Source organism: Gallinula chloropus (genome assembly GCF_964237585.1).
Source record: "Gallinula chloropus genome assembly, chromosome: 1".
NCBI lineage: Eukaryota > Metazoa > Chordata > Aves > Gruiformes > Rallidae > Gallinula > Gallinula chloropus.
Window position 1 is genome coordinate 14,408,499 of NC_140085.1, and position 21,978 is coordinate 14,430,476.

General features: G+C 37.2%; 1 protein-coding gene across 2 annotated transcripts in view; it reads right to left on the bottom strand.

The window, feature by feature from the left end:
• Positions 1 to 21,544, bottom strand: part of ORC5 (origin recognition complex subunit 5) — a gene marked incomplete at both ends in the record, with an annotated part of 69,793 nt that extends 48,249 nt beyond the window's left edge. For both annotated transcript variants that reach the window (XM_084277146.1, XM_084277147.1), the window contains 10 exons: positions 2,681 to 2,793; positions 5,615 to 5,667; positions 7,309 to 7,399; positions 7,936 to 7,984; positions 10,866 to 10,996; positions 11,355 to 11,466; positions 13,630 to 13,704; positions 17,880 to 18,077; positions 19,705 to 19,797; positions 21,434 to 21,544. In XM_084277146.1, the coding sequence (XP_084133272.1) occupies positions 2,681 to 2,793; positions 5,615 to 5,667; positions 7,309 to 7,399; positions 7,936 to 7,984; positions 10,866 to 10,996; positions 11,355 to 11,466; positions 13,630 to 13,704; positions 17,880 to 18,077; positions 19,705 to 19,797; positions 21,434 to 21,544 (1,026 nt within the window). The remainder of the gene's footprint in view (positions 1 to 2,680; positions 2,794 to 5,614; positions 5,668 to 7,308; positions 7,400 to 7,935; positions 7,985 to 10,865; positions 10,997 to 11,354; positions 11,467 to 13,629; positions 13,705 to 17,879; positions 18,078 to 19,704; positions 19,798 to 21,433) is intronic.
• Between the last annotated feature and the right edge of the window lie 434 nt (positions 21,545 to 21,978).

Here is a 21,978-nt window from a genome sequence, read left to right on the forward strand (position 1 = left end):
GTGGCTTCTGTAAGAAGATGCAGCTTCCCCCAGGTCTGACAGAGCCAATGCCAGTTGGCTTCAAGATGGATCCACCACTGTCCAAGGCTGAGCCCATCAGTGAAAGTGGTCATGCTTCTGAGATAACAGAGAAAAGAATGAGAACAACAGTGAAAACAAAACCAAACCAGCAGCATTTGCAGCCAGAGAGGAGTGAGAATATGAGAGGAACAATTCTGCAGACACCAAGTTCACTGAAGAAGGAGCTCCAAATGCCAGAGCAGATTTCCCTGCAGCCCTTGGATAAGACCATGCTGAGCCCAGGAAGAAGGGATGGGTTTTAAGATTTGGTTTTATTTCGTATTACCCTACTCTGATTTTGATTGGGTAACAAATTAGCTTAATTTTCTCCTAGTTGAGTCTGGTTTGCTATAACAGTAGTTGGTGAGTGATCTCTCCTCAACCTTATGTTGACACATGAGCCTTTTTTTTTTTTTTTGTATTTTCTGACCCATGTCCAGCTGAGGAGGAGGAGGAGTGAGTAGCTTTGATGGGCACCACACTTCACCTCCAGTCATGATCACTCCACCACTGTGCCCTATTTCTGTGCAAGCACAAAGGAACATTAAATTCAGAGATAATCTTCAGTTAGTTTTTATTCCTGTTTTCTATTAAAATGATGAAATGAAGACTTCAAATTATTTGCTATTTTTTGTTTTAAAGACTACCTTTCAAAACCAGCTTCCTATTTTTCTCTCAATCTAATTCAAAGCTCTTGAATTTTGACATAAATAATAGCAGCAGTGCCAATTATTATTTCCCTGATTTATCAGGCTGTGACCTCTCCAAGGCGGCACAAACTGTGACCTTTAGCTGTAGTACAGCCTACCACCTATAGAGTAGTGTAGATTAGCAGCTCAATGACCATCTTTTTTGTTTGCATCTCTTCTGCCATCTACAAGTCCTTAGTCCTTGACTAAGGACTTCTCTGAATCTCATTACAAACCTGTTAACACCATAGTCTATTTTCACAGCACACATGACTCATAAAAACACTTGGCTTGAACATCCCCTCCAAAAGTGTAGGTTTTGTTGGGCTTTGAGATGCTGCCATTCCTGAAATTTGCCTGATGAAGGGCTAACTGCCCTGGTAACTTCTCCTGCTTTACCAGTTCTTGAGAAAAACACTTAATATGACCAACTGAAATACCTGCACAGCCCCTGTTTCAAAAAAATTAAGAAACCCTTGTTTATTTACAAAAGTTTAGTAAGGTTCATGTGCCAGAGTGGAAACTAACTTCAAAGACAGTGAAAAAGAAGAAAGGAAAAAAAAATGAGAAGGTTGTTCAGCAAACACTCACAAGAAAGATGAGGCACTCTTTGATAACATGCTTTACTGACTTGACTCTTGTAAAGTTTCCTTTTGCCTGAGTTCTAAGACTGATATGGAAAAATCTGGGCAGAAACACTTCTCCAGCAAATAAATCTCTTACCAAGAAATTGAAAAGTACAAAGTTGTGAAAAGTACACAGGTTGCCCATAAAGATTTGTCATTCTGCACTTACTACAAGTAATCCTGCAGTATTCTCAGGAAAGGAAAGGATAGAACAGAAGGGTGAAACACCTACAGCTTTCAAGGTTAAGATCACACTAGAAACATGAAACCCATATTTAAACTAAAAACGTACTACTATATCATCTGCAGTAACTTTTCAAAATATGTACCTACTTTTTTTTTCAGGAGGGAAGAAGAAAATAAGCATATTTTTACAAATTTGTCTTGCTCTTATATTGTCTAGTTGTTCATCCTATCTATCATTAATACCATACATTTATACACACATGCATACATTATTAATACATACTGTAATAATGTAGAAAACACTAAAGTTGGCAAAACACATAGAAAGAGTAATTGCCCAATCACTTTTCTGGTACCTGTCCTTCTGCCTACATACTGTCAAATTAAGACCTAAAAAACAACACAATGAGGAAGATTTAAGGAACATGAAGACTCTGAGTAAGGAAAAGACAGACCATGTCCTACGGCACCACAGCATTTGTTTGCAGCATGACCACAACATAGCCCAAAGAAAACAAGAAAAATAATTTCAAACTGTAGATGGCAGAGACTTACAGAAAATGGGGTTTAGCCCACAATTTCATAGTGAAGATTAATATATTCATCCTAAAACATACATTACCATCACTTCAACACAACATGTGCCAGCCAAGGGAACCACACGTTCTGTAAAAGCAACTGGTTTTATGTTTCTGCTTCAGAAGCTTAAAATTCTATAAATAACAAAGCATTATGCCATATTACCTCATTAAAGGCTAATGCAGTACTGGTTTGTACCTCGCTCTGAAAATTTAAGCGTGGCTTATACCTATGGACACTGCAGATGCTCCATTGAAATCTTTACAAAATGGAGTTACATCAACTTAGAAAGCACAATGCTTGTGCTATAACAGTGTTATGCATGTTTTGAAATTAAGAGGAAGTTGGATTTAAGAGACACTAATAATGGCTAAGTGATCTTTACCAATCACATCATGTGCTCTACAGAAAAATTTCTCATCAAATCAAATGAACCACACACAGAAACAGAGCTCAAAATGAACAGTTGAAGAGTTTTAAACTAGGAAATTCAGCATACAGGAATCCAGTAAGGAGCACTAAGAAAAGAAATCTCATTACCTTAAGGAAGAACCTCTTATCTGTCCTAACAGGATTGTAGGAGGCGAGGTAAGCAGCTATTAGGAGAAATTTGGAGTAATAAGGAAGCTCCACATGTGTATGTGCAGAAAGTCCTATAAAAATAAACAGTTTATGAGCCACCAAAACCCACTCCGAACATCCACAAACTTCAAATTAAACTTGTTTGCATCCTTCTTTCCTTCTCTGCTGCTCTACTCCTGTGACTAAATGAGTGTGACTACTTTCTCAACCGCACTATCACCATAACAAAACTCAGTTAAGGGCCCAGGAATGGCAGGAAGCTAAACAAACTCTTTATGGAGTCATCTCAGGAGCTGTTTTTGAAGCATTGGGGATTCATAAATCATTAAGATGTGATCTCCAGAAAATGTATTTTTTTTAAAAATCCAGGCTACTTCCATTTAAGTTTTTTTGGTTGGGGTTTTCTTTTTTTGGCAGCAGGACAGATGCAAAGATGTGTTTAAATACAATGGCAAAGCTTTTCTCCAGACCCAACCTTCAGGCTGCTCCAGACTGCCAGAGAGCTCAGCCAGGTACAGGACTGGCATGGTAGACAAAGAAGCAGTACTGCACTTCTGAGAAACAGTTCGTCACCTCACAGTCATTAGCCATCATTTTATTACTTACAGAAAATATTTCCAAAATTTTAAATCATAGAATCTCCTGAGTTGGAAGGGACCCATAAGGATCACAGAGTCCAACTCCTGGCTTCACAGAGGGCCCACCAAATCAGAGCATGTCAGTGAGTGCCTCGTCCAGACACTTCTTGACCTCAGTCAAGCTCGGTGCTGTGACCAATTCCCTGGGGAGCCTGTTCCAGAGCCCTACCACCCTCTCAGTAAAGAACCTCTTCCTAACATCCAACCTAAACTTCCCCTGGTGCAGCTTCATGCCGTTCCCCTGGGTTCTATCCCTGGTCACCAAAGAGAGGAGATCGGCACCTGCCCCTTCAGTCCCCCTCATCAGGCAGCCATAGACCACCACGAGGTCTCCCCTCAGCCTCCTCTTCTACAGACTGAACAAACCAAGGGACTCATAAGACTTCCCCTCCAGACCCTTCACCATCCTCACTGCCCTCCTCTGGACACTCTCCTCTTGTTCTCTGGCGCCCAAAATTACACACAGCACTCAAGGTGAGGTCACACCAGAATGGTGTAAAGCAGGACAATCACCTCCCTGGACCAGCTGGCAACGCAGTGTTTGATGCACCCCAGGATACAGTGGGCCCTCCTGGCTGTCTGGGCACACTGCTGGCTTAAGGTTAATTTGCTGACAATTTGCTGCATGTTCATTCGCTGCACCAAGCCAGAATCAACTCTGTTTAAACTTGATCCAGCTGACCTAGTCTGCTACATGTACACTTCATTAAGATTAAACTCACACATTAAAACACACCAGAACTACAGTCTAGTATTTTCCTTCTGTCTTTTTACTTTTACTTTGTACTTTTCCCTTTACATTCCCCTGCTCTGTAGTTGCTTCTTTTACACAGTTTAGGCATATGAACAAGACGATCAAACCACCTTACTCCATCAGTTGTCTAACCATGGAGACCACTAAAGGCTCTCTGTTGTGCTTTCTTTGCTCACAGGTTTTCACTTCAATCGTTTCTTGTTCTGTGAAGTACCCATACCATTATGCTTTAATCCATCAATAAGAGCAAATAAAGATCAAGGAATTAAGCATTTAATTTATAAGTTTAAAAGTTAAGATTCAGAGCCTGCAGTGCAATAAGAAGCATCCTAGATGATAGCTACTATTAATTTCTTCTCACGCAGGCACCAAAGGACAGAAGTTTTAGTTTCATTTACAGTCAAGAGGCTATTTGGCACTGCACATTAATTAAAATGCAATACCAAGTAAACTTAGTTTAATACAGAAATGTCTGCTTCTGCTCCATCCTTCTGGCCTGTCAATACTGTATCATGCACTGAACTATTTGCTTAATTACATCCACAGTAAAATCTATTACAACTGCTATTTAAGCTAATTATTATCAAATGCTCTTTACCAACAAGGCAATTTTTCCTACTATATTAACTTAAACAATCCTAGAAAAACACAGTTTTAATAAAGTCTTCCTTTTTGGGGTTGTCAGGTGCACAAGTACTTCCTGGACATCTGGGCACGGAACGAGGGAGTTTAATACAAACTCCTTGAATCAAACTGTTTTGGTCAACAATATAAAGAAAATTACTGATTTCCAAGCAAATACTGGAAAGAGTCTGATAAATGCAATTATCTTATGTAGAAACTGGCTATTTACCTAATATCTAAAGAAGAATTTTTTCATGGAAAATGTGTTCCCAAACTAAGAACTGGTCAAAAGACTATGACTTACTGACATCACCAGGAAAATGTTTCCGTATTCCTTCCTAAATTGTAAATGAAGGCTGACAGGTATATGGAGATTTGACTTTCAAGCCTGTTTGAAGTATAAATCAGGCAAAGCTGTGTTCATCCAAGGAAAGAAGAGAATTCTTGCAATTCTGGCTTTACTTTGCCAAGAAATAAGGGCATACAGCATCTGTTTTGTTTAGGAAAGTGCTAATCCAGCGCAATGCACCAGGTGTAATGCTCCCTTCTACTCACTCTGTTCTGCCAGTTGGACCACAGAGGTTTGATGGTCAAGAGTCAGTCCATTTCCCATCCTTTGTTACATCAGGAACACTGATTTTCAGTCTGCTTTTACCCATTGAAAGGGCCTCAGGAAAGATTACTCCCAAGATACATGCCAGGAAAAAAACAGTAAGTCCTTTGTGGAATACCTTCTCAACAAACATGATAGGCCTGAAGTATTAGTGAATGCTTATAAGTACCCTCATCTATGTAATTTCATTCACATGTTATCAGTCAATTTGAAAAGTATGCATTTCATATTACAAGCCTCTACAGAGTTACCGTATCCAATACCTTTCAACTGCCCAGCTTCTCCATCATCATGCTGTAAGCGCTCCCACTGTGAGCTGAAAGACAGATAATGCAAATATGGGGGAATGACACTGTTAGAAATGTGATGATTTTAGTTCATTTTGTATACCACAAGGGCATAAAAAAACAGATTTGTTAAAGCACAAGTAATTATTTTTTTAAAAGATCTTTATGAACAGGGTTTATCAGCCATATGCCATAAAACTTATGAAAACAACTTAATGAGAACAAATGTGGCACAAGTATAATTAATGTTCAACCAAAATATTAATGAACCAAGATTTCATCCAACATCTATTATACAGGTAGAAAAAAATAGTTTCGTTTTCAGTTCAGGCAGCACAACAGCTGATTACAAAGTTCTATTGCTAAAACTTACAACTTGAAGAAAAGCCAAGAGTAATTAGAGTTCTGAGACCAGAAAAATTGATACAGTCATTTTAATTCCTCAAGCATTTACTGGTTACACAGAAGCAAATCCTAGAACTATTATGCAGAAAGCTGAAATTTATTATGAAAATTCCACTACAGCTCAAATTTATAATTGAAAGAAACTGTAAAGAGGGAAAACTAGTTATTTGGAACCAATTCATAAGCTATTTTATAACATAATCATATATTACACCCTAATTAGGGGTAGGCAATTACAAAATATAAAAAGTCAGGAAGATCCTGAGTAGACTGTGTAATGAAGATCAATACTAAGTATAAATACATACTTGAGGCAAACAGAGTAATTCCTCATTGCAGTGAAGTCTAGCTCATACAGATTAAAATCAATTCTGTTTTTGAAATTTTTCTAAAATATGTAGGAAAGATTTTTACTACATACCCATGTTCAGTTACTAGAATACTCAATGGCCTCAATGACATTCAAAAGAAGGACATAATCAGGTTTTCATCAAGATAAAAAAAAAAAAATCACCACTCTCTTCTCTCAGAATAACCAATATTAAAGACAGAGAATACACTGACTCTGAGCCAACTGCTACTGTTAAAGGTGAACAGCACCACCTTTTTTCTAGCAGTTTGGCAAACTAAGAAATAAACAAGGAACCTAAAACTATACCAAGAGAAACTCAGCCCATTAGCAGGACATCAGCTTTTAATGCTGTCAAAACCAGTAATTCCATATAAGGAAAATTTTGTCCTTAGACAAGAAAACGAGGGGTCAGAAAGGACAGCAAACCTACAAACCTAGCTCTAGTAAACAAAGGAATACACACGTACAAAGTCTGTAACATCTCCTAAGACTTTGAGGTTTGCTTCCCTGCATCTTTGGTACAAGGATCTGCAAGTCAACTTTACAAGTGTGTTTTTAACTGTGCCTGTATATTCCAGTGATGGGATTCCCATGCTTGGCAGTTCCACTTGTGACACAACACAGATCTATCGACACAACCATCAGTGAAAAAGAAAGAACACAACCTGCTGCCAATGCTTTACTTAAATATTTTATATGCTACAAATACACGTGTAAAGTTTTCCTCCTGAGATTTCTCTTTTCTAACATTATATGGCAAAAAAGAAATGCACATTGAACAGAAAAAAGATTCTATCTAGCAAAAAGAAACACTAGCCATGAAACATAATTGAGGGAATAAACATTTAGAGGGAGCTTGTTAAAAACAGCAACATCAATAAACAAATCAACCAACCCTCACTCCCCAGATTACCTGGATATTTCCCGGAGATAAACAGTCTGCATTGCCTTCTTCAAATGAGGTTCAATATTTTTCCAGAGTTTGCGGGTGTCACGTTCATTTGCTGCAAGAAGCCAGAATCAACTCTGTTAAACATTTAACCCACAGACACTAAAACTCTCTCTAACACCTGAACAGTCATGGGTATGACACTAAGTCTGACTCTGAAACGTGTATTAGGATGATGCACCATCATCATTTATTGGCAAGCAAGGCTACCACACAAGCCTGTCTCTCTGTGGCTATTCTGAGATACTCTGGGATGGTTTGTCAGAACCTCTGCTCTCATTGTCTCCTCTCAGCCTTGACTGAGAAATCCTTATCTCATTGCTTTACAGAAGTCCTGATGGTTAAGTGAGCAGGAAGGTTTACAGAGAAAAAGCAAGTTTTCACAGTATTTCCATCTTATTTCCATAGAATACCACCAACAAATGTGATCTACTGCTTCTGCTGCAAATGCCACCTCCTGAGTGCAACTGGAATAAGCAACACTACTGTGACCAGAGAAATCAGCCATGACAATGAGGCTCAGAGCAAAATCCTCCACAAAACCCACGAGGGCCCCTCATACACCTGCTCAAATTAAAGATGGAGGCTTACCTTCTCCTCTGACCACTGGTTCACAGTATTTAGAAAAATTGAGCACTGCCTAAAGTAAAAGAATACAATATATTAAAAGGGTATGATATATTTGATCAAGTTACAGAATATAACAAGCAGCACAATTGATTACATTGCAAAGCCAATGAATTACTTCTCAGTCAATAATTATGCCACTTGCTTCCAAATATTATACTATAAAAGATCACAACATTTCTGTACATTAAAATACAAACAGTGGTAATGTAGTACAGATTACTTTGTTTTATCTCAGCAAAATATGATCACTGTACTCAGGGCTTGCCTTTTTTTTTTAAAGTAACATAGTATTTAAACATTGCAAATGCAATAAAAATGTTATAATCCACTTTTTTTAAATCCATTTTTAGATAAAACTTTCTACTTCAGAGCAGTTCAGTATATTAAAAAGAAGGCCACGCATAATATATTAAAAACAATAGTAACATTTAAAAAAACCTTGTTAGCACATTCCATATTTAAACAAACTCCGTTTGCCTAAGGTAAGGTTGAGAAATTTTCAACAAGTTTGTAATCTAGATTTTTTTCCTAAAATGAAGATAAATGGCCAATCACGGAGAATTTTGTAAAACAACAATCCCCCATTTCACGTGCCTTTTCTCCTACTGCACTTTATTAAATCTCTGAGCTAATATACAGAACTCAACGCAATAACTTCCACACATAAATCTATTACAATTCATGAATGTATAATTAATAATCATTCATAATAACATTTCCAGTTAGAGTCTGTATTGGGCACCAGGAAAACCAGAGTCAGTTGCATGTGCGTCTCATTTCTTTCTACACAAGAGACTTGTCAGGCACAGAAACAGTTTAGGGTTCCATTATGTAAATCTTTTCATAATGTTGGTATCTTGCACACACTCCTAAGTGCATCTAAAGCTAATGATGCTACTCTGATAAGCGGAGCAACTCAAGCATATGTCTGGAACAACTGTGACCCTAGTTTATATTTGTCTCTCCATCATATTTCAGCAATCTCATCTGAATATAAAACCTGCAGAGTTAACAGCTAAGTTCACGTGAAGTTTGACTACATTTTCCTGATGGAAATGCAGCCAGGACATTCCTATCATCTGATCAGCACTGATTTCTTCACTGGCCATAACCAATGATCACTTTCAACTTGTAAAATTTCCTTGCAAACAGTATTGTAATTTAAATAATAATCTGGTGAGTTAATAAATGTTACAGCTATTTGGCTTTTCTTATGCAAAAGTCACCATCAAGCAATTTTTATTTTTCTTTGCTAGCATGTTTGCTGTTACATTCATCAGTATGGGGAAAACTTTTTCCAAATATTCTCATTTTTTTTTTTGCTCCCTCAGGCATGACTACATTGCAGAAACTTTGACTTACACATTTTATTCCTAATTCAAAAAGGAAGAGAATGAGGATATTTATGTCAAACCTCACTTCTCTAGGTCCTTAAGTCAAATTGTCCTGTGGAGACAGGACAAGGGGCAATGGATTCAAGTTGAAGCACAGGAAGTTCCACACCAACGTGTGGAAGAACTTTTTCACAGTGAGGGTGACAGAGCCCTGGGACAGGCTGCACAGGGGGGTTGTGGAGTCTCCATCTCGGGAGATATTCAAGACCCGTCTGGACGCCTATCTGTGTGACCTGTCCTAAGGAACCTGCTCTGGCAGGGGGGTTGGACCCGATGGTCTCTGGAGGTCCCTTCTAACCCCTACAGTTCTGTGAATCTGTAATACGCTGTGTTTCTGTAAAATTGTGCAAGAAATTTAGCTTTTAGCAGTTCCTTTACCTTTAAGTCTTCTGTAGGAGGAAAATCAAGTGAAAATTTTATGCCCCTAAATACTATAGGAAAATGTTTCAAGTTTTAAGTTTTTAATTTCCCATGAAGTTGAAGTATAAGCCAAGTTGGGCAGCAAGCTACACTTCATAAACACAGGAAACAAACTTGAGGCTGGACATACTGAGACCAAGCAACTGAAGTTATTCCTTCAAATGTTGAAAGCAACTGTTTGGTATTCCACTGCCCAGTCCAGTAAACAAATACAACAGAAGGCTACTTAGAGATTACAGGAGTCCACATGAGCAAGAAGGTAGCACTAAGAGCAAAGCCACATATTCACAAGTAAAAAGAACTTGAAGAGAAAAGCAGCACAGTGAAGACTACAGTTGCTTGAAAAAGTAAAATCATAACTATTACTTCTGCTGACTGAATTGCAAAAAACGCCCCAAAAAAAGACACATATATTAAACAAGTCTGTAATGGAGCTGTCCCTCAAAAACTGCTGCACCTGTAACAAGTGTTTCTACTGTACTTACCAGTAGGCATAAACGTTTTCACCACATTCATCTCTATCACAACAGGTGAACATAAACAGCCTACTCTTTTCAGTCACTGTCAGATACTGAAGAATGGCTTAAGCTCAAAAACCCCGACAGAAGCTCTAGGCTAAGTGAACCACACGCAGCCTGTCATCTCTTGGTGCAGTTTTTGTTGCCTCTGACCAGAAAACTACATAGCAATGGAAACCCTTTGCAGCCACCAAAAAATCCCGACCTTTGTTATGGATTTCTAAGAAAACTGCCTCTTGAATTTAGAGAGTTTCAAGAGGGTAGATTCAGATGAGACATAAGGAAGACAATGAGGGTGTTAAAACACTGGAACAAGTTGCCCAGATAGGTGGTAGATGCCCCATCCTTGGAAACATTCAAGGTCTGGTTGGACAGGGCTCTGAAGAACCTAATCTAGTTGAAGATGTCCCTGCTTATTACAGGGGGGTGGACTAGATGAACTTTAAGGGTCCCTTCCAACCCAAACTATTCTATGATTCTCTTTGTCCATATTCAACAATAGATCTAGACTTTCAGATCTTGTTTGGTAAAAAAGACCCTCTAAAGGAGGTCATCTCACCAAATGCTGAAGTTCTTTCAAGTCCCTACAGGCCATGTAGAAGACACCAAGCAGAATATTGATGTAAGCAGAATAGAAATCTGCAGAATATTCTGGAGGATGATTCTGAGACAAGATCTTCTGAAGGTGTCCTGCAAAAAAAAAAAAAAACAAAAGAAAAGGTGTTGCTTATTTAAGGCTTACTTAATAAACTGACCATATTTTACAAGTAAAATAGAGAAACAAACTATAATCATCACTAAAAAAACCAAAAATCAACCACTTTCATTTCAATGATAAAAAGAACCAGAAAACATAATGGCACCAAAATGCTTCTTTGAGATATTTTGCCAAGAGGAGAGGAATTAATATAGACATTAACATTCCAGTAGCTATTTCATATTCTCAATTCTGTAAAAGGTGTGCTGATAAATACGGAAAAAACACCTGGATGTTATTTGACAAAGTACTATTCAATTCCCAAAAAAACAGATTAAAGAATTAGTTTACCTATGCTGTAGTCAGGAAAATACAAGGTGAGTGGCTCAAAACATCCAGTATTTGGACGGAACAGCTCCCATACTATTTCACTGAGCAGGACAACTGTCACATTTTTGCCAGTCTATACAGGGAAGAAAGGAAGGTGGGGTCGGGGGGAGGGAAGGGAAGAGAGTGACAGATAAGCAGAGAAAGAAAAAAAATTAACACTGCACATCACAGTACCAATGAAAAAAAATCACTGTTCTCATTCTTCTGTTCCACAAGAATCATCAAATTTAAAGTTTAATACAAATGACTAGCACAGGAATAAAGCTTCAGCTGACCAAACAGAGAAGCTCAGACATTTGTAGATTTTCATAATTACATGAGATTTCTCTGCTTCCCTTGCATTCACTGGCATGTAAGCTTTGTGGGGTGGTAAGAGCTCTAGTAGTAGACAACACCAAGTAGATTCCATCCCTTGCTCACAAAATTAAAACCGCATTTTACTTTGGTAATTGAACACAGACATTCAGAAGAGCCAGAAAGAATTAAAAAGCAAAAGAAAGCTCAGTCATTTCTGAAACCAAGCTATCCAGTACTTTTTTAAAAAGGTATGGTAGACTTTAAAACCAAAAACCACACCAAAATTAAAACACAGCAGTAAATGTGTACTCTACCAGCTGTTTTACCAGTTACCAAAAATGGCCGTATGTAGTTGGGTTTTTTACACAAGTATGTATTGGCAAAATACTTGCCTTGAGTTTGATATTTTGATCAATAGGTAACAGATCACTTTATATTAAAAAAAAAAAAATCCTTATTTTGGTCATGCTTCCATGTATCAACTTTTTCATATGGAACTACCTAGCTGTGAAGATGATGCCTCATTTTTGTTTCTTGTAAAGTTTTTGCAACCATACTGAAAATTATGCATAACAAAATATGCTTTAAAATATGGTTCTTCAAGAAAAACATTTCAAAAATTGAGGCACCTTCAAAAAAATGAAAGTAACTAACCAGATCGAATTGACAACTGGGATCTCAGCATTCAGGAAAGCCAACAAACCTATCTGAAGATTACTTTTTAATTCAAGGGTGTTTTTCTAGCATATTAAGTTGTACACTATGTTTTTTTAGTCCTTGAACAGCAATCACAGGCCTAAGTCTTCCTACTCCCTCTCTGTCAGACAGGTTGTTTCTGCTTCAGGGACAGCAAAATCCAGAACATGGGCAGAACAGACAAGAGCCAGAAAATGCACCAGCTGCTACGATTAAGCACACAGCTGTGAATCAGTCTTCATGCACTAAACAGAGAAATCAATGTCACCAGAAGATTAAGAGTAGCACACAAAAGCCCTGAGATAACAAGTGTAATTTCAGCTATTTAGATGTCCAGACATTTCAAAGTACCACCATCATCTGCTTTTGTCTTCACTTTCTTTTCGGAGAATGCACCATTTTCCCTCATTTGAAGGCTTAATCTTTGATACTTCAGAAGTGAGAGAGGGAAAGATACAGAGGTTTACTAGTATCAGAAATATACTGTGGTGTAATTCCACTAGATTGTAAAAACTCTCTGCTGTCAAAAAGCACATTTGCAGCTCCTGAGCTGTGCAGCTCCAGCCATAATTAAACAGCAGGTAGTCTGCTGACCACCCTTCAAAGCCAGACACCAGGGAATGTTGTGAAGCTTCACATGGGAGAAACTTAAGGGAAAAAAAAGAGTATTTCCTGAGTTGCAGATACATGCTTCTGAATTCACTGGCTGGGCTTCTTGCATCAGCAGCAGGCTCAGAAGCAGACTATGGATTCCCACACAAATATCTGACAAACTCAAAAAGAGGTTTTAATAATTTATTTGTACAACACTAATAGGATTTATGTTGAAGCTTTTCCTTGCAGATTACAGTATGCTTATTTTTTCTGCATTTATTAAAAAACTTTAAATGAAGTGTAGAAAAATTTTATATTCTTCTTATAAACAAAACATTTCTAGAGAAGATAGAAATGTGCCTGACACCAGCCTCAGAATCTACAGTACACCAAGTACTGTAAAACAAGATACTACTAAACAGAATTTTAAAAAAACAACACAACCTGCTAACATCTTTAAATTCTGGGGGGGGTGTGTCCTAGTTTTGACCAGTGTGGTTGATTATTTTGGGGGAGTGGGAGAAACTCATTTTGTAACTTCTAATTTAAAGCATCGCTGATCTTGATCTGTGATCCTCAATGGACAGAGACACACATTCACTTAACTTTCAATACTGAGGAAACATGCAGTTTTTTTCCAGACACTTACCAACTCCTGAAGCCTAAGAAATGCTGGCAGGATGTTTGCTTCCATTTCCCTCAGCTGCTCTGCTCTATCCAGTACCTTTTAACAAAACAATGGCCTTATTATATACACATAGGCTACGTCAATTTCCACTCTCACATGGATTTAAAATTAATTCTTGGCTGCTGAAAACTCATTTCACTGATTGCTCTTCGCAGAAACCACATAAGTATCAAGACCTGTTAAACAAGCAACACTGGAAAGATGATTGCTTCAGGTGTGCTTCCAGCAAGCCCAAGCAGCTCTGCCATCTAAAAAGATACAATCCTCAGTCAAACATCATCCCCTGCCTAACGGCAGTACAAATTACAACCTTAAGTAAATCAGTCAAGAATACCACTGACAAAGCTGTGAGATCATTAAGACCCACTGAAATCTCAATTTTTGTCCAAAACTATTCTTACATTTAGAAACTACACATAGTACTGTAGTACTGTGTCAACATGCTTACTGTAAGAGAGTTCTCTTTGCCCACAAGGAAATTACTCTTCAGAAACAAATAAAAGCTGATATCTGGAATTCACACAACTGAATCTTGAGTTTGCAGAACAGAAATTTAAAGATTTCTTATACTGTATGCAAATCTGGCATAGCACTAACAAAAGTGTAGCATATATAGTGCCTAACCAGGAAACACTTTATCTATTTGGTGCTTAAAGAAAAAAAAATAAGCATGAAAGCATGCATGGCTACCCTTTGGAAAAAAAAATGTCTTCCCAAGTACACTTAAAATCTTGACAGGAATGAAAAAAAAAGATAATACAAACATTTCTTGTATGTTTTATTTTCAATTTGCAGTATATATCTAAATTCTGAGTTTGTTACTTCTTTTGAATTACTGCTGTTGAAAGAAAAACTAGAAGTCCCTAGAAAATTATATTTTTCTATCCTTTTATATTTCCTCCCCACAGCAAAATGTTAAGACATGTACCATTTCTGTTGCCCACAGTAAGAAATATAATTTTATGTGGACAACAGAGAACTACTTTATGAAAATGGCATTTCAGAATCACACTATACAGGAAAAAGCCCCGAAAGACCACCAGCTACACAGTAACAGGGAATTTATCTAAAACTACAATACAACATATGATTTTATACTGACATCCATATTTGGGTCATGGGATGGAGACTGCTTTTCATTACTTAACAAATTGAGGCTACATATTGTTACTAAGAGTAATTATTACTGGACCCACTGACACGCAGATACAAAACACCAACATTTAAGGTCTTGACCTAAATAGATCTTACTTCTAAGTGGAAAACAAACAAGAGTTTCTACTTACAGTAGAGAAAATACACTGAGCCCCTGGCTTGTGGACCATGTCAAGCGGTTCACAGAAACAGCCTACCCACAAGCCTATAAATCCATGCCTTGTTCTTCAGTTTTAATATAGTTTTCTCACCTTCAGCTTTTTTTTTTAGCTATCCATTTTAGAACTCTCTGCTGATATACATCAAGACCATCACCGTGTTATTCCTGTAAAATGCTACACATTGTAAATGTATGAATGACTGTAAGTTCTCTCTGTTCCAGCATGTCAGGTAGTTAGAATAAATAAATTCATTTTTCACATGTAATCACAATCATTCAGCATCCGTGCTTGGGTTAAGAGAAGCACTTAGAATCCTTTGCTTGAAATAAAACATTTATCTTAATTTGCTCAGCGTTAATTGGGCTGAAATATTACATTATTTACGACCAAAATGAAATAGAATAAATTAGCATTGCCCGTTTATGTTATCAGCATGCTGGTCTTCCATCAGTCTCAATTTAAACCCCTCTACAATAAATCCACATGACACAGGTAATACACTTCAATTGATTTCCTCCACACCTGTATGTTCCCATGCAGAACAGAACTCAAATACTAATTTAATACTTAATTCTTCTGATTCACCAGCTGTTTACATGATACAATCAAACCTTTCTAGGTATTTAATGGTTTGCTTTCTATTGTTCAAGAACTAATTTTCTGATTGATACTCGTTTTCATATAACACATGAAGCCTTCTTTACTCATGTAGAACAGGTGCTTAACTCAAATATTAACCTGAAAGTAATTTTTTATTATATAAAATATTCCCTAATGGTTATTTTAGTGCTAAATTTTGCTCTGATGGAATTGTTGAAGGATGCCAATAGGACTTTTACGACAGTAAATTAAAATGAAACATTTATGTAGAACTTCTTATCTATTGTCAGTACTAGTGCATTTTTTTCTTCAATCAATTTTTAAAGAGCATGTCAGATAAGAATAATATAAAGTTATTTAACTCAGTATTATTCAATGGAACTAAAAGTTACTTAACTACAACCTATGAAACAGAACGAAGAAAACTCAGTGTAATTACAAACTTCTTGTTTCTCAGAAAAAAAAATAATCAAAGAACTATGCCCATTGAGTGCTGTCAGAAACATGCAGATGGATTAACCAGGACCATTATGCTTTCAGTCTTGAACCACTTCCATGTTTTCTTAACTAGTAATTTTACCTCTTCCAACAAATCCTTAATTCCTACTGCTGGGCTGAAATTTCAGTCCATAGGTCTATAGGTCCATGGACCTACAACATGAGCTGGCACTGTGTGCCAGCAGCTCGGAAGGCCAATTGTGTGTCCTGGGCTGCATCAAGAACAGCGTGGCCAGCAGGCTGACGGAGGTGATTCTGCCGCTCTACTCTGCTCTTGTGAGACCCCCCCTGGAGTACTGCATCCAGCTCTGGGGTCCCCAGTACAGGAAAGACATAGAGCTGTTGGAGTGAGTCCAGAGGAGGCCAGGAAGATGATTGGGGCTGGAGCACCTCTCCTCTGAAGACAGACTGAGACAGTTGGGCTTGTTCAGCCTGGAGAAGAGAAGGCTCCAGGGTGACCTAATTGTGGCATACCAATACTTAAAGTGGTCATACAAGAAAGTGGGAGAGGGGAGTGTTCACCAGAGAGTGCAGTGATAGGACAAGGGGCAATGGCTTTAAACTGAAAGAGGGTAGGTTTAGATTAGACATTAGGAAGAAATTCTTTACTATGAGGGTAGTGAGGCACTGGAACAGGTTGTCCAGAGAGGATGTGGAAGCCCCATCCCTGAAGGTGTTTAAGGCCAGGTTAGATGGCAGCTTTGGGCAACCTTGTCTAGTGAGGGTGTCCCTGCCCATGGCAGGGGAGTTAGAAATAGATGATCTCTGAGGTCCCTTCCAACCCAAAGCATTCTGTGATTCCATGATATAGAATCACTAGGTTGAAAAATTCTTTTGAGATCATCAGTTCCAACCCTACCTGTCAGCTACTAAACCATATCCCTAAGCACCTTGTCTACCTGTCTTTTAAAAACATCCAGGGATAGTGTCTCAACTGCCTCTCTGCATAGCCTGTTCCAGTGCCTGACAACCCTTTCGGTGAAGAACTTTTTCTTAATGTTTAATCTGAACCTGTCCTGTATGCAGTTACACATCACTAATGCGATGGCATTTGTATTTTTAAGAAAAACACCCAGATTTTAGCAAGAGCTAGGGAAAAAAAAAACCCAAGTTGAAGAGTCTATGTCATTTCTTCAGACTTCTTGAATGCCTGAAATTTGTTTCTATGCCCATCTCTTGACACATAAATGCTGTTACAGATGCTTGCAAATTTTGACTTCTTCACATAATTATGACTATCACATAAAAAAATGCCACAACCAACCAACCCTAGCATTCTAGTACCATACTGATTCAATCATTCCTGCGACCTAAATTGTTTGATTTTTCTTTGTGGTCTGCCTGTTTTTTCCACTGAGCATATCTTCACATTTTTCATTGCTGCCTTTTTCCATTTCAACTTTCAAATCACAGTTCCTGTCTCTGAGGATCACAGCTGTAGTCAAAGACATATGATCTCAACAACACTTTCACAGAGGAAATTATTGTATTTGTTGTTGCATTAGAAGTTTGTATTTATATTTGTTGCATTGTTGTTTTACTGTATTTGCATTGTTGTTTGTATTTGAAGTTGTACTTAATACGACCTCTAAAGTTCTAAATCCAAGAAAAATAACAAACCTCATCTAAAGCCAGTAAACCAACCGTAAGAATCTACCCAGCATCAACAGATTCTGAATTAGATCCACACAGAAATTTTGTGAAGCTGCTCTATAATGCACACGTGATACAAAAATTATTAACAATTACACCCTCATAAGTGAAATGAAAACAGAACAGTAAAATTAAATCACTTACAATGTATAACGTTTGATCCTGAAGCTCTTGACTCTCCACAGCTTGTTTAAACAGGCGTACAAAGTCATTGAAACTATCACAACGCGCACGAGAAGTCTGCTCTGCCTCAGATGAAGAGCTTTGCAACTGTGTGAGAATTTCTTCTAGAAGAAGTCGTGAAGTAAAGTATTCCACACAGTTCACAAAGACATGAGGAAGCTGCAGACAATAAAAAACCAACTTAATTTGGCTTTTCAGTGTAAATACTTCAGAATCAGTTTCCTCTTCCAGATGAGACAGTGAAAGAAACCACACCTTACCAACAGAATATAGAGCATAAACAAAAAAAACTTTCACTAAAAAGAATGATTACTTATGTGATAACTACTATTTTTACTATTTTCCTCATATGAAACACAGTGTATCTTCTAATTATGTTTAAAGAAATGTGAGCAATGCATAAAAAGAAAGGCAGATAGCATTTAGTTCAAAGAAAAGTTAGACAATTGTAACAAATTACTGTCTTGTACAAAATAGTCCATTACAAATTACAGTGTCTAGATAACATGAACTCAGAAACACACCCCGTATTCTAGTATCAGTCCTCCTTAAACTACTTCTTACTTACTCCTACAGTGTTTTCACTCCTACAGTGTTTTCTAAGAGCAGGAATCCAAAGGAAGTTTATGTTAGATGGCAAAGCTGAAAAAGATCATGCAGTCCTACAACTTCTGAAAATGGTCCTCGTACAGGAGGAAACAGCAACAGTATTGGCATGGGAGAGTAAGATCCATCCCACAAGCAAAAGACCTGGCAATGCCAAGCTTAGGAAACACTAAAAAAATGCCACACCTAAAGATTTTGCTACATTTCATACTATGAATAACACCTGCAGGATCCAGAATAAATTGAAGTGTACAAAATTCCTATTTTCAAACAAGATTCTGAAACCAGGATACTAAAAAGGGCCAGCAATACACTTTTTTCCCCATTTAGAGTTGATTTATTAAGCAAAAGAACTATAGTTTATTGCTCAGGAATTAAACCAATTCTTCCTATGCAACACTACTGCAGCATTTTACAATTCCAGCATTGCTTCTTTTTCAAAGTCAGATTTTCCTGCTTCTACAAGATGGCTGATTGAAAATAGTTTTGCTGCAATTAATACAGCATTCTCACTGAGTCTGCAAAAACAACTGCGTATCAGAAAAAACAGCAGTTACCTTTTATTTAGTCAATAATTTTCACCATTTCAGACTCACTCTTTTTCCCCCTTCACGTATAGCTTGTATGCCTGTTCTTTACTATAGTTAATGCCATTAGGCATTAACATTTAAGTAGAACATACACATCCCACTGAATATAAATAAAAAGAAATTCCCCTACTGCAAATTCTTCTCACTGTTCTTTAAACAGTTTCTCATTCTTTTCATGTACAAGTAAAATCAGTTTAAAGGAGAATTTCCAGAAGATTCCAAAAAGGTAAACTATAAGTGAGTCAGTCTGAACTGGAATCATTGTAACAGTACTTAGTTGTCACTGGAGCCATTTCAGGTTAAGTCCCTTTTAGAGACCTGAACAAAATTTGCTTTATTTTTTTTTTCATTTTTAAACTTCTCTGATAAAGTTATTATGACATATTGTATCTCAACATATAAAACTTAATTTTATCCTAAATGCATTAATGAGAAAAACAATGCATTCATCCCACAGTAAGTGAGGAAGAACCAAGAAGGAGGTAGAATTGACTAAGGAACCAAAACATTTTGAGAAAGCAGAAGCCAGTTCAAGGCACCATCTGTTACTAATTAATTCTGAATTCGACAACCATTGTGAACATTTTTACCTGTAAGGTGTTCAGAAGATTTTTCATCACATAGGTCTTTCCACTAGATGTATGTCCATAGATAAAGATGGATGGAAAACTAAACTGCTGACGCTAGATGGGGAAGAAAATAAAAGTCGTTGCTGTTTCAATCCTACTTTTTCATTCAACAGATACAAGATTTATCAATGAAGTTTCCCTCCAAAAAAAAGTTACCTTTTAAACTGAGGCATTACATATAACATACACCAATTATTACGGACTCAAAGTGATCAAGTTTTATTTTTCATATTCACTGCAATGCTGGAAGGGCAGAGTCCCAAGAATCAAGTATCACAAAAAGCTACCAGTGAAACTGCTATCGGGCAAAAGAAACAACCAGCCAACCGACAAGAAAGCCCTAAACATATAAAAAACCCACACTCTCTCATGAGAGAAAAGCAAGAAAAGCAGCAGGGTCTTAATTCAAATTAATTGAAACAAAATCTTGTAAGCACAAATCGCAAGCTTTATTTGTTCTAACTTCTGCAAATGCTACAAACTGCTTTTCTTTCCATTACAATCAAAAAGAACAAAATTAACCTGTTTGGTGGAAGAGATGGTAAAGGAGCTTGCTCTTCTCTCACAAGGCAGTATTTGATAGAATACCTCTATTTATTTAATGGTACTGATGTTCTATATTTAATTGAATTATTTAAGATGCAAGGAAAATTATTAACTTGTTCTTTTTATTATTTAATTCTGATCAGGTATTTATTTTGGTGTTTTTCTCGTTTCTAAGAGTTTAGTACACCAACTTAAAAAAATAATAACAAAATAAATTAGGCAAGCACTTTTTAAGAAAAACGGTGATATTCAATTAAATCAAGATGAAGGTGCTTTTGTACAAAATCATAAAATCATCAAATATCCTGAGTTGGAAGAGACCCATAAAGATCATAAAGTCCAATCCATGGATACTGTAACCTGCACAATTTACAAGAATTTAAATATCTACTTTTTTAAGCAGACTTGTTGCCACTATACTTGTAGTAAGTACTAAAACTTAAATGCTGTAATATGATGTATTATTATCTACAAAGGCAGAACCAGAAACAGATACCAATTTCCATTTTGTTTCCTGAATATAAATATGTATGTATCAACTTAAGTTTTAAGTTTGCAGATAAAAATCTCCACTGTTTTTTACCACAGCTTTTCCAAGTGGTAACAGAATCAACTACCAAGCCAGTGATTTTTCAAATCTTACGGCCAGCAACAGAACTAGTAAGAATGAGGCTAATTTCATGAACTTAGAATTCAGGCACACAGATAGATCAACAGGTCAAAATCAAACAGAATTCCTACACAGCCACTAAAAAAAAAACCAAACCAACAACCTCCCCCACAAAAAAAAACCTCCAACCAAATAAACAACCCAAAAACACCCCACCACAAAACACCCTGGACCTCTAGACCAGGGCAAAAAGGGAACAGCCATGGAGAAACCAGGCTCTGGAGACAGCAAGGCAAAAATGCCTCAAGCTTGTTTGGATCCTTCGAGCTGCAAGACAGCTTTTAACCTGCAAACTTACTAGAACCAGCCAAACACTAATGATAAAGGAGGGTAACAAAACAAGAAAAAAAAAAACAGAACCAACAGAAGCAACCAATATACATTCATAATGACATCACAAAAATGCCCCTAAGCTTCTACACTCTGGTCTGGGACAGCAGAACATCTTTGCTTTGTTCAATATAAAAGCACTACCTCTCCAAATATTGAGAGCAACGTGGACACCTGGGATTCTCGACAAGGCACCAAACTTTCCAACTGAAGCAGTGTAGCTGCTGGGTACGCTGGATGTTCAAGATTAGGCATTCTGATGTTCCTCTAATTAGTCACCTAAACACGCATCTCCCATTTGAGCAGCGACAAGAAATAGAGTGATCTAGAAAATAAAACATTTCAATTATTATTTGGTGTCATAGACATAAGAGGAAAATGAGCAGTAATTGACACAAAATCTAAAAAGACAATCTAGCTCAGGATAATGGTACAATTAGAATAGACTTAAACTTCATCAAACTTTACTATGTAAGGCATTATGTAGGTATTTTCATACTAGACAGAATCCAAAAAGTCATATAAAATGGGAAAGACATACAATATATGTGCAAATAAATATAACGAAGAATTGTCACAGTTTAGTAGACTGGTTAAATACATATTTAGTTCTGGTTTTACAAACATTTAAAAGTATCATGGGAATAAAATGAAGAAAGGACATTAGTCACAGATTATCACCTTCCTGG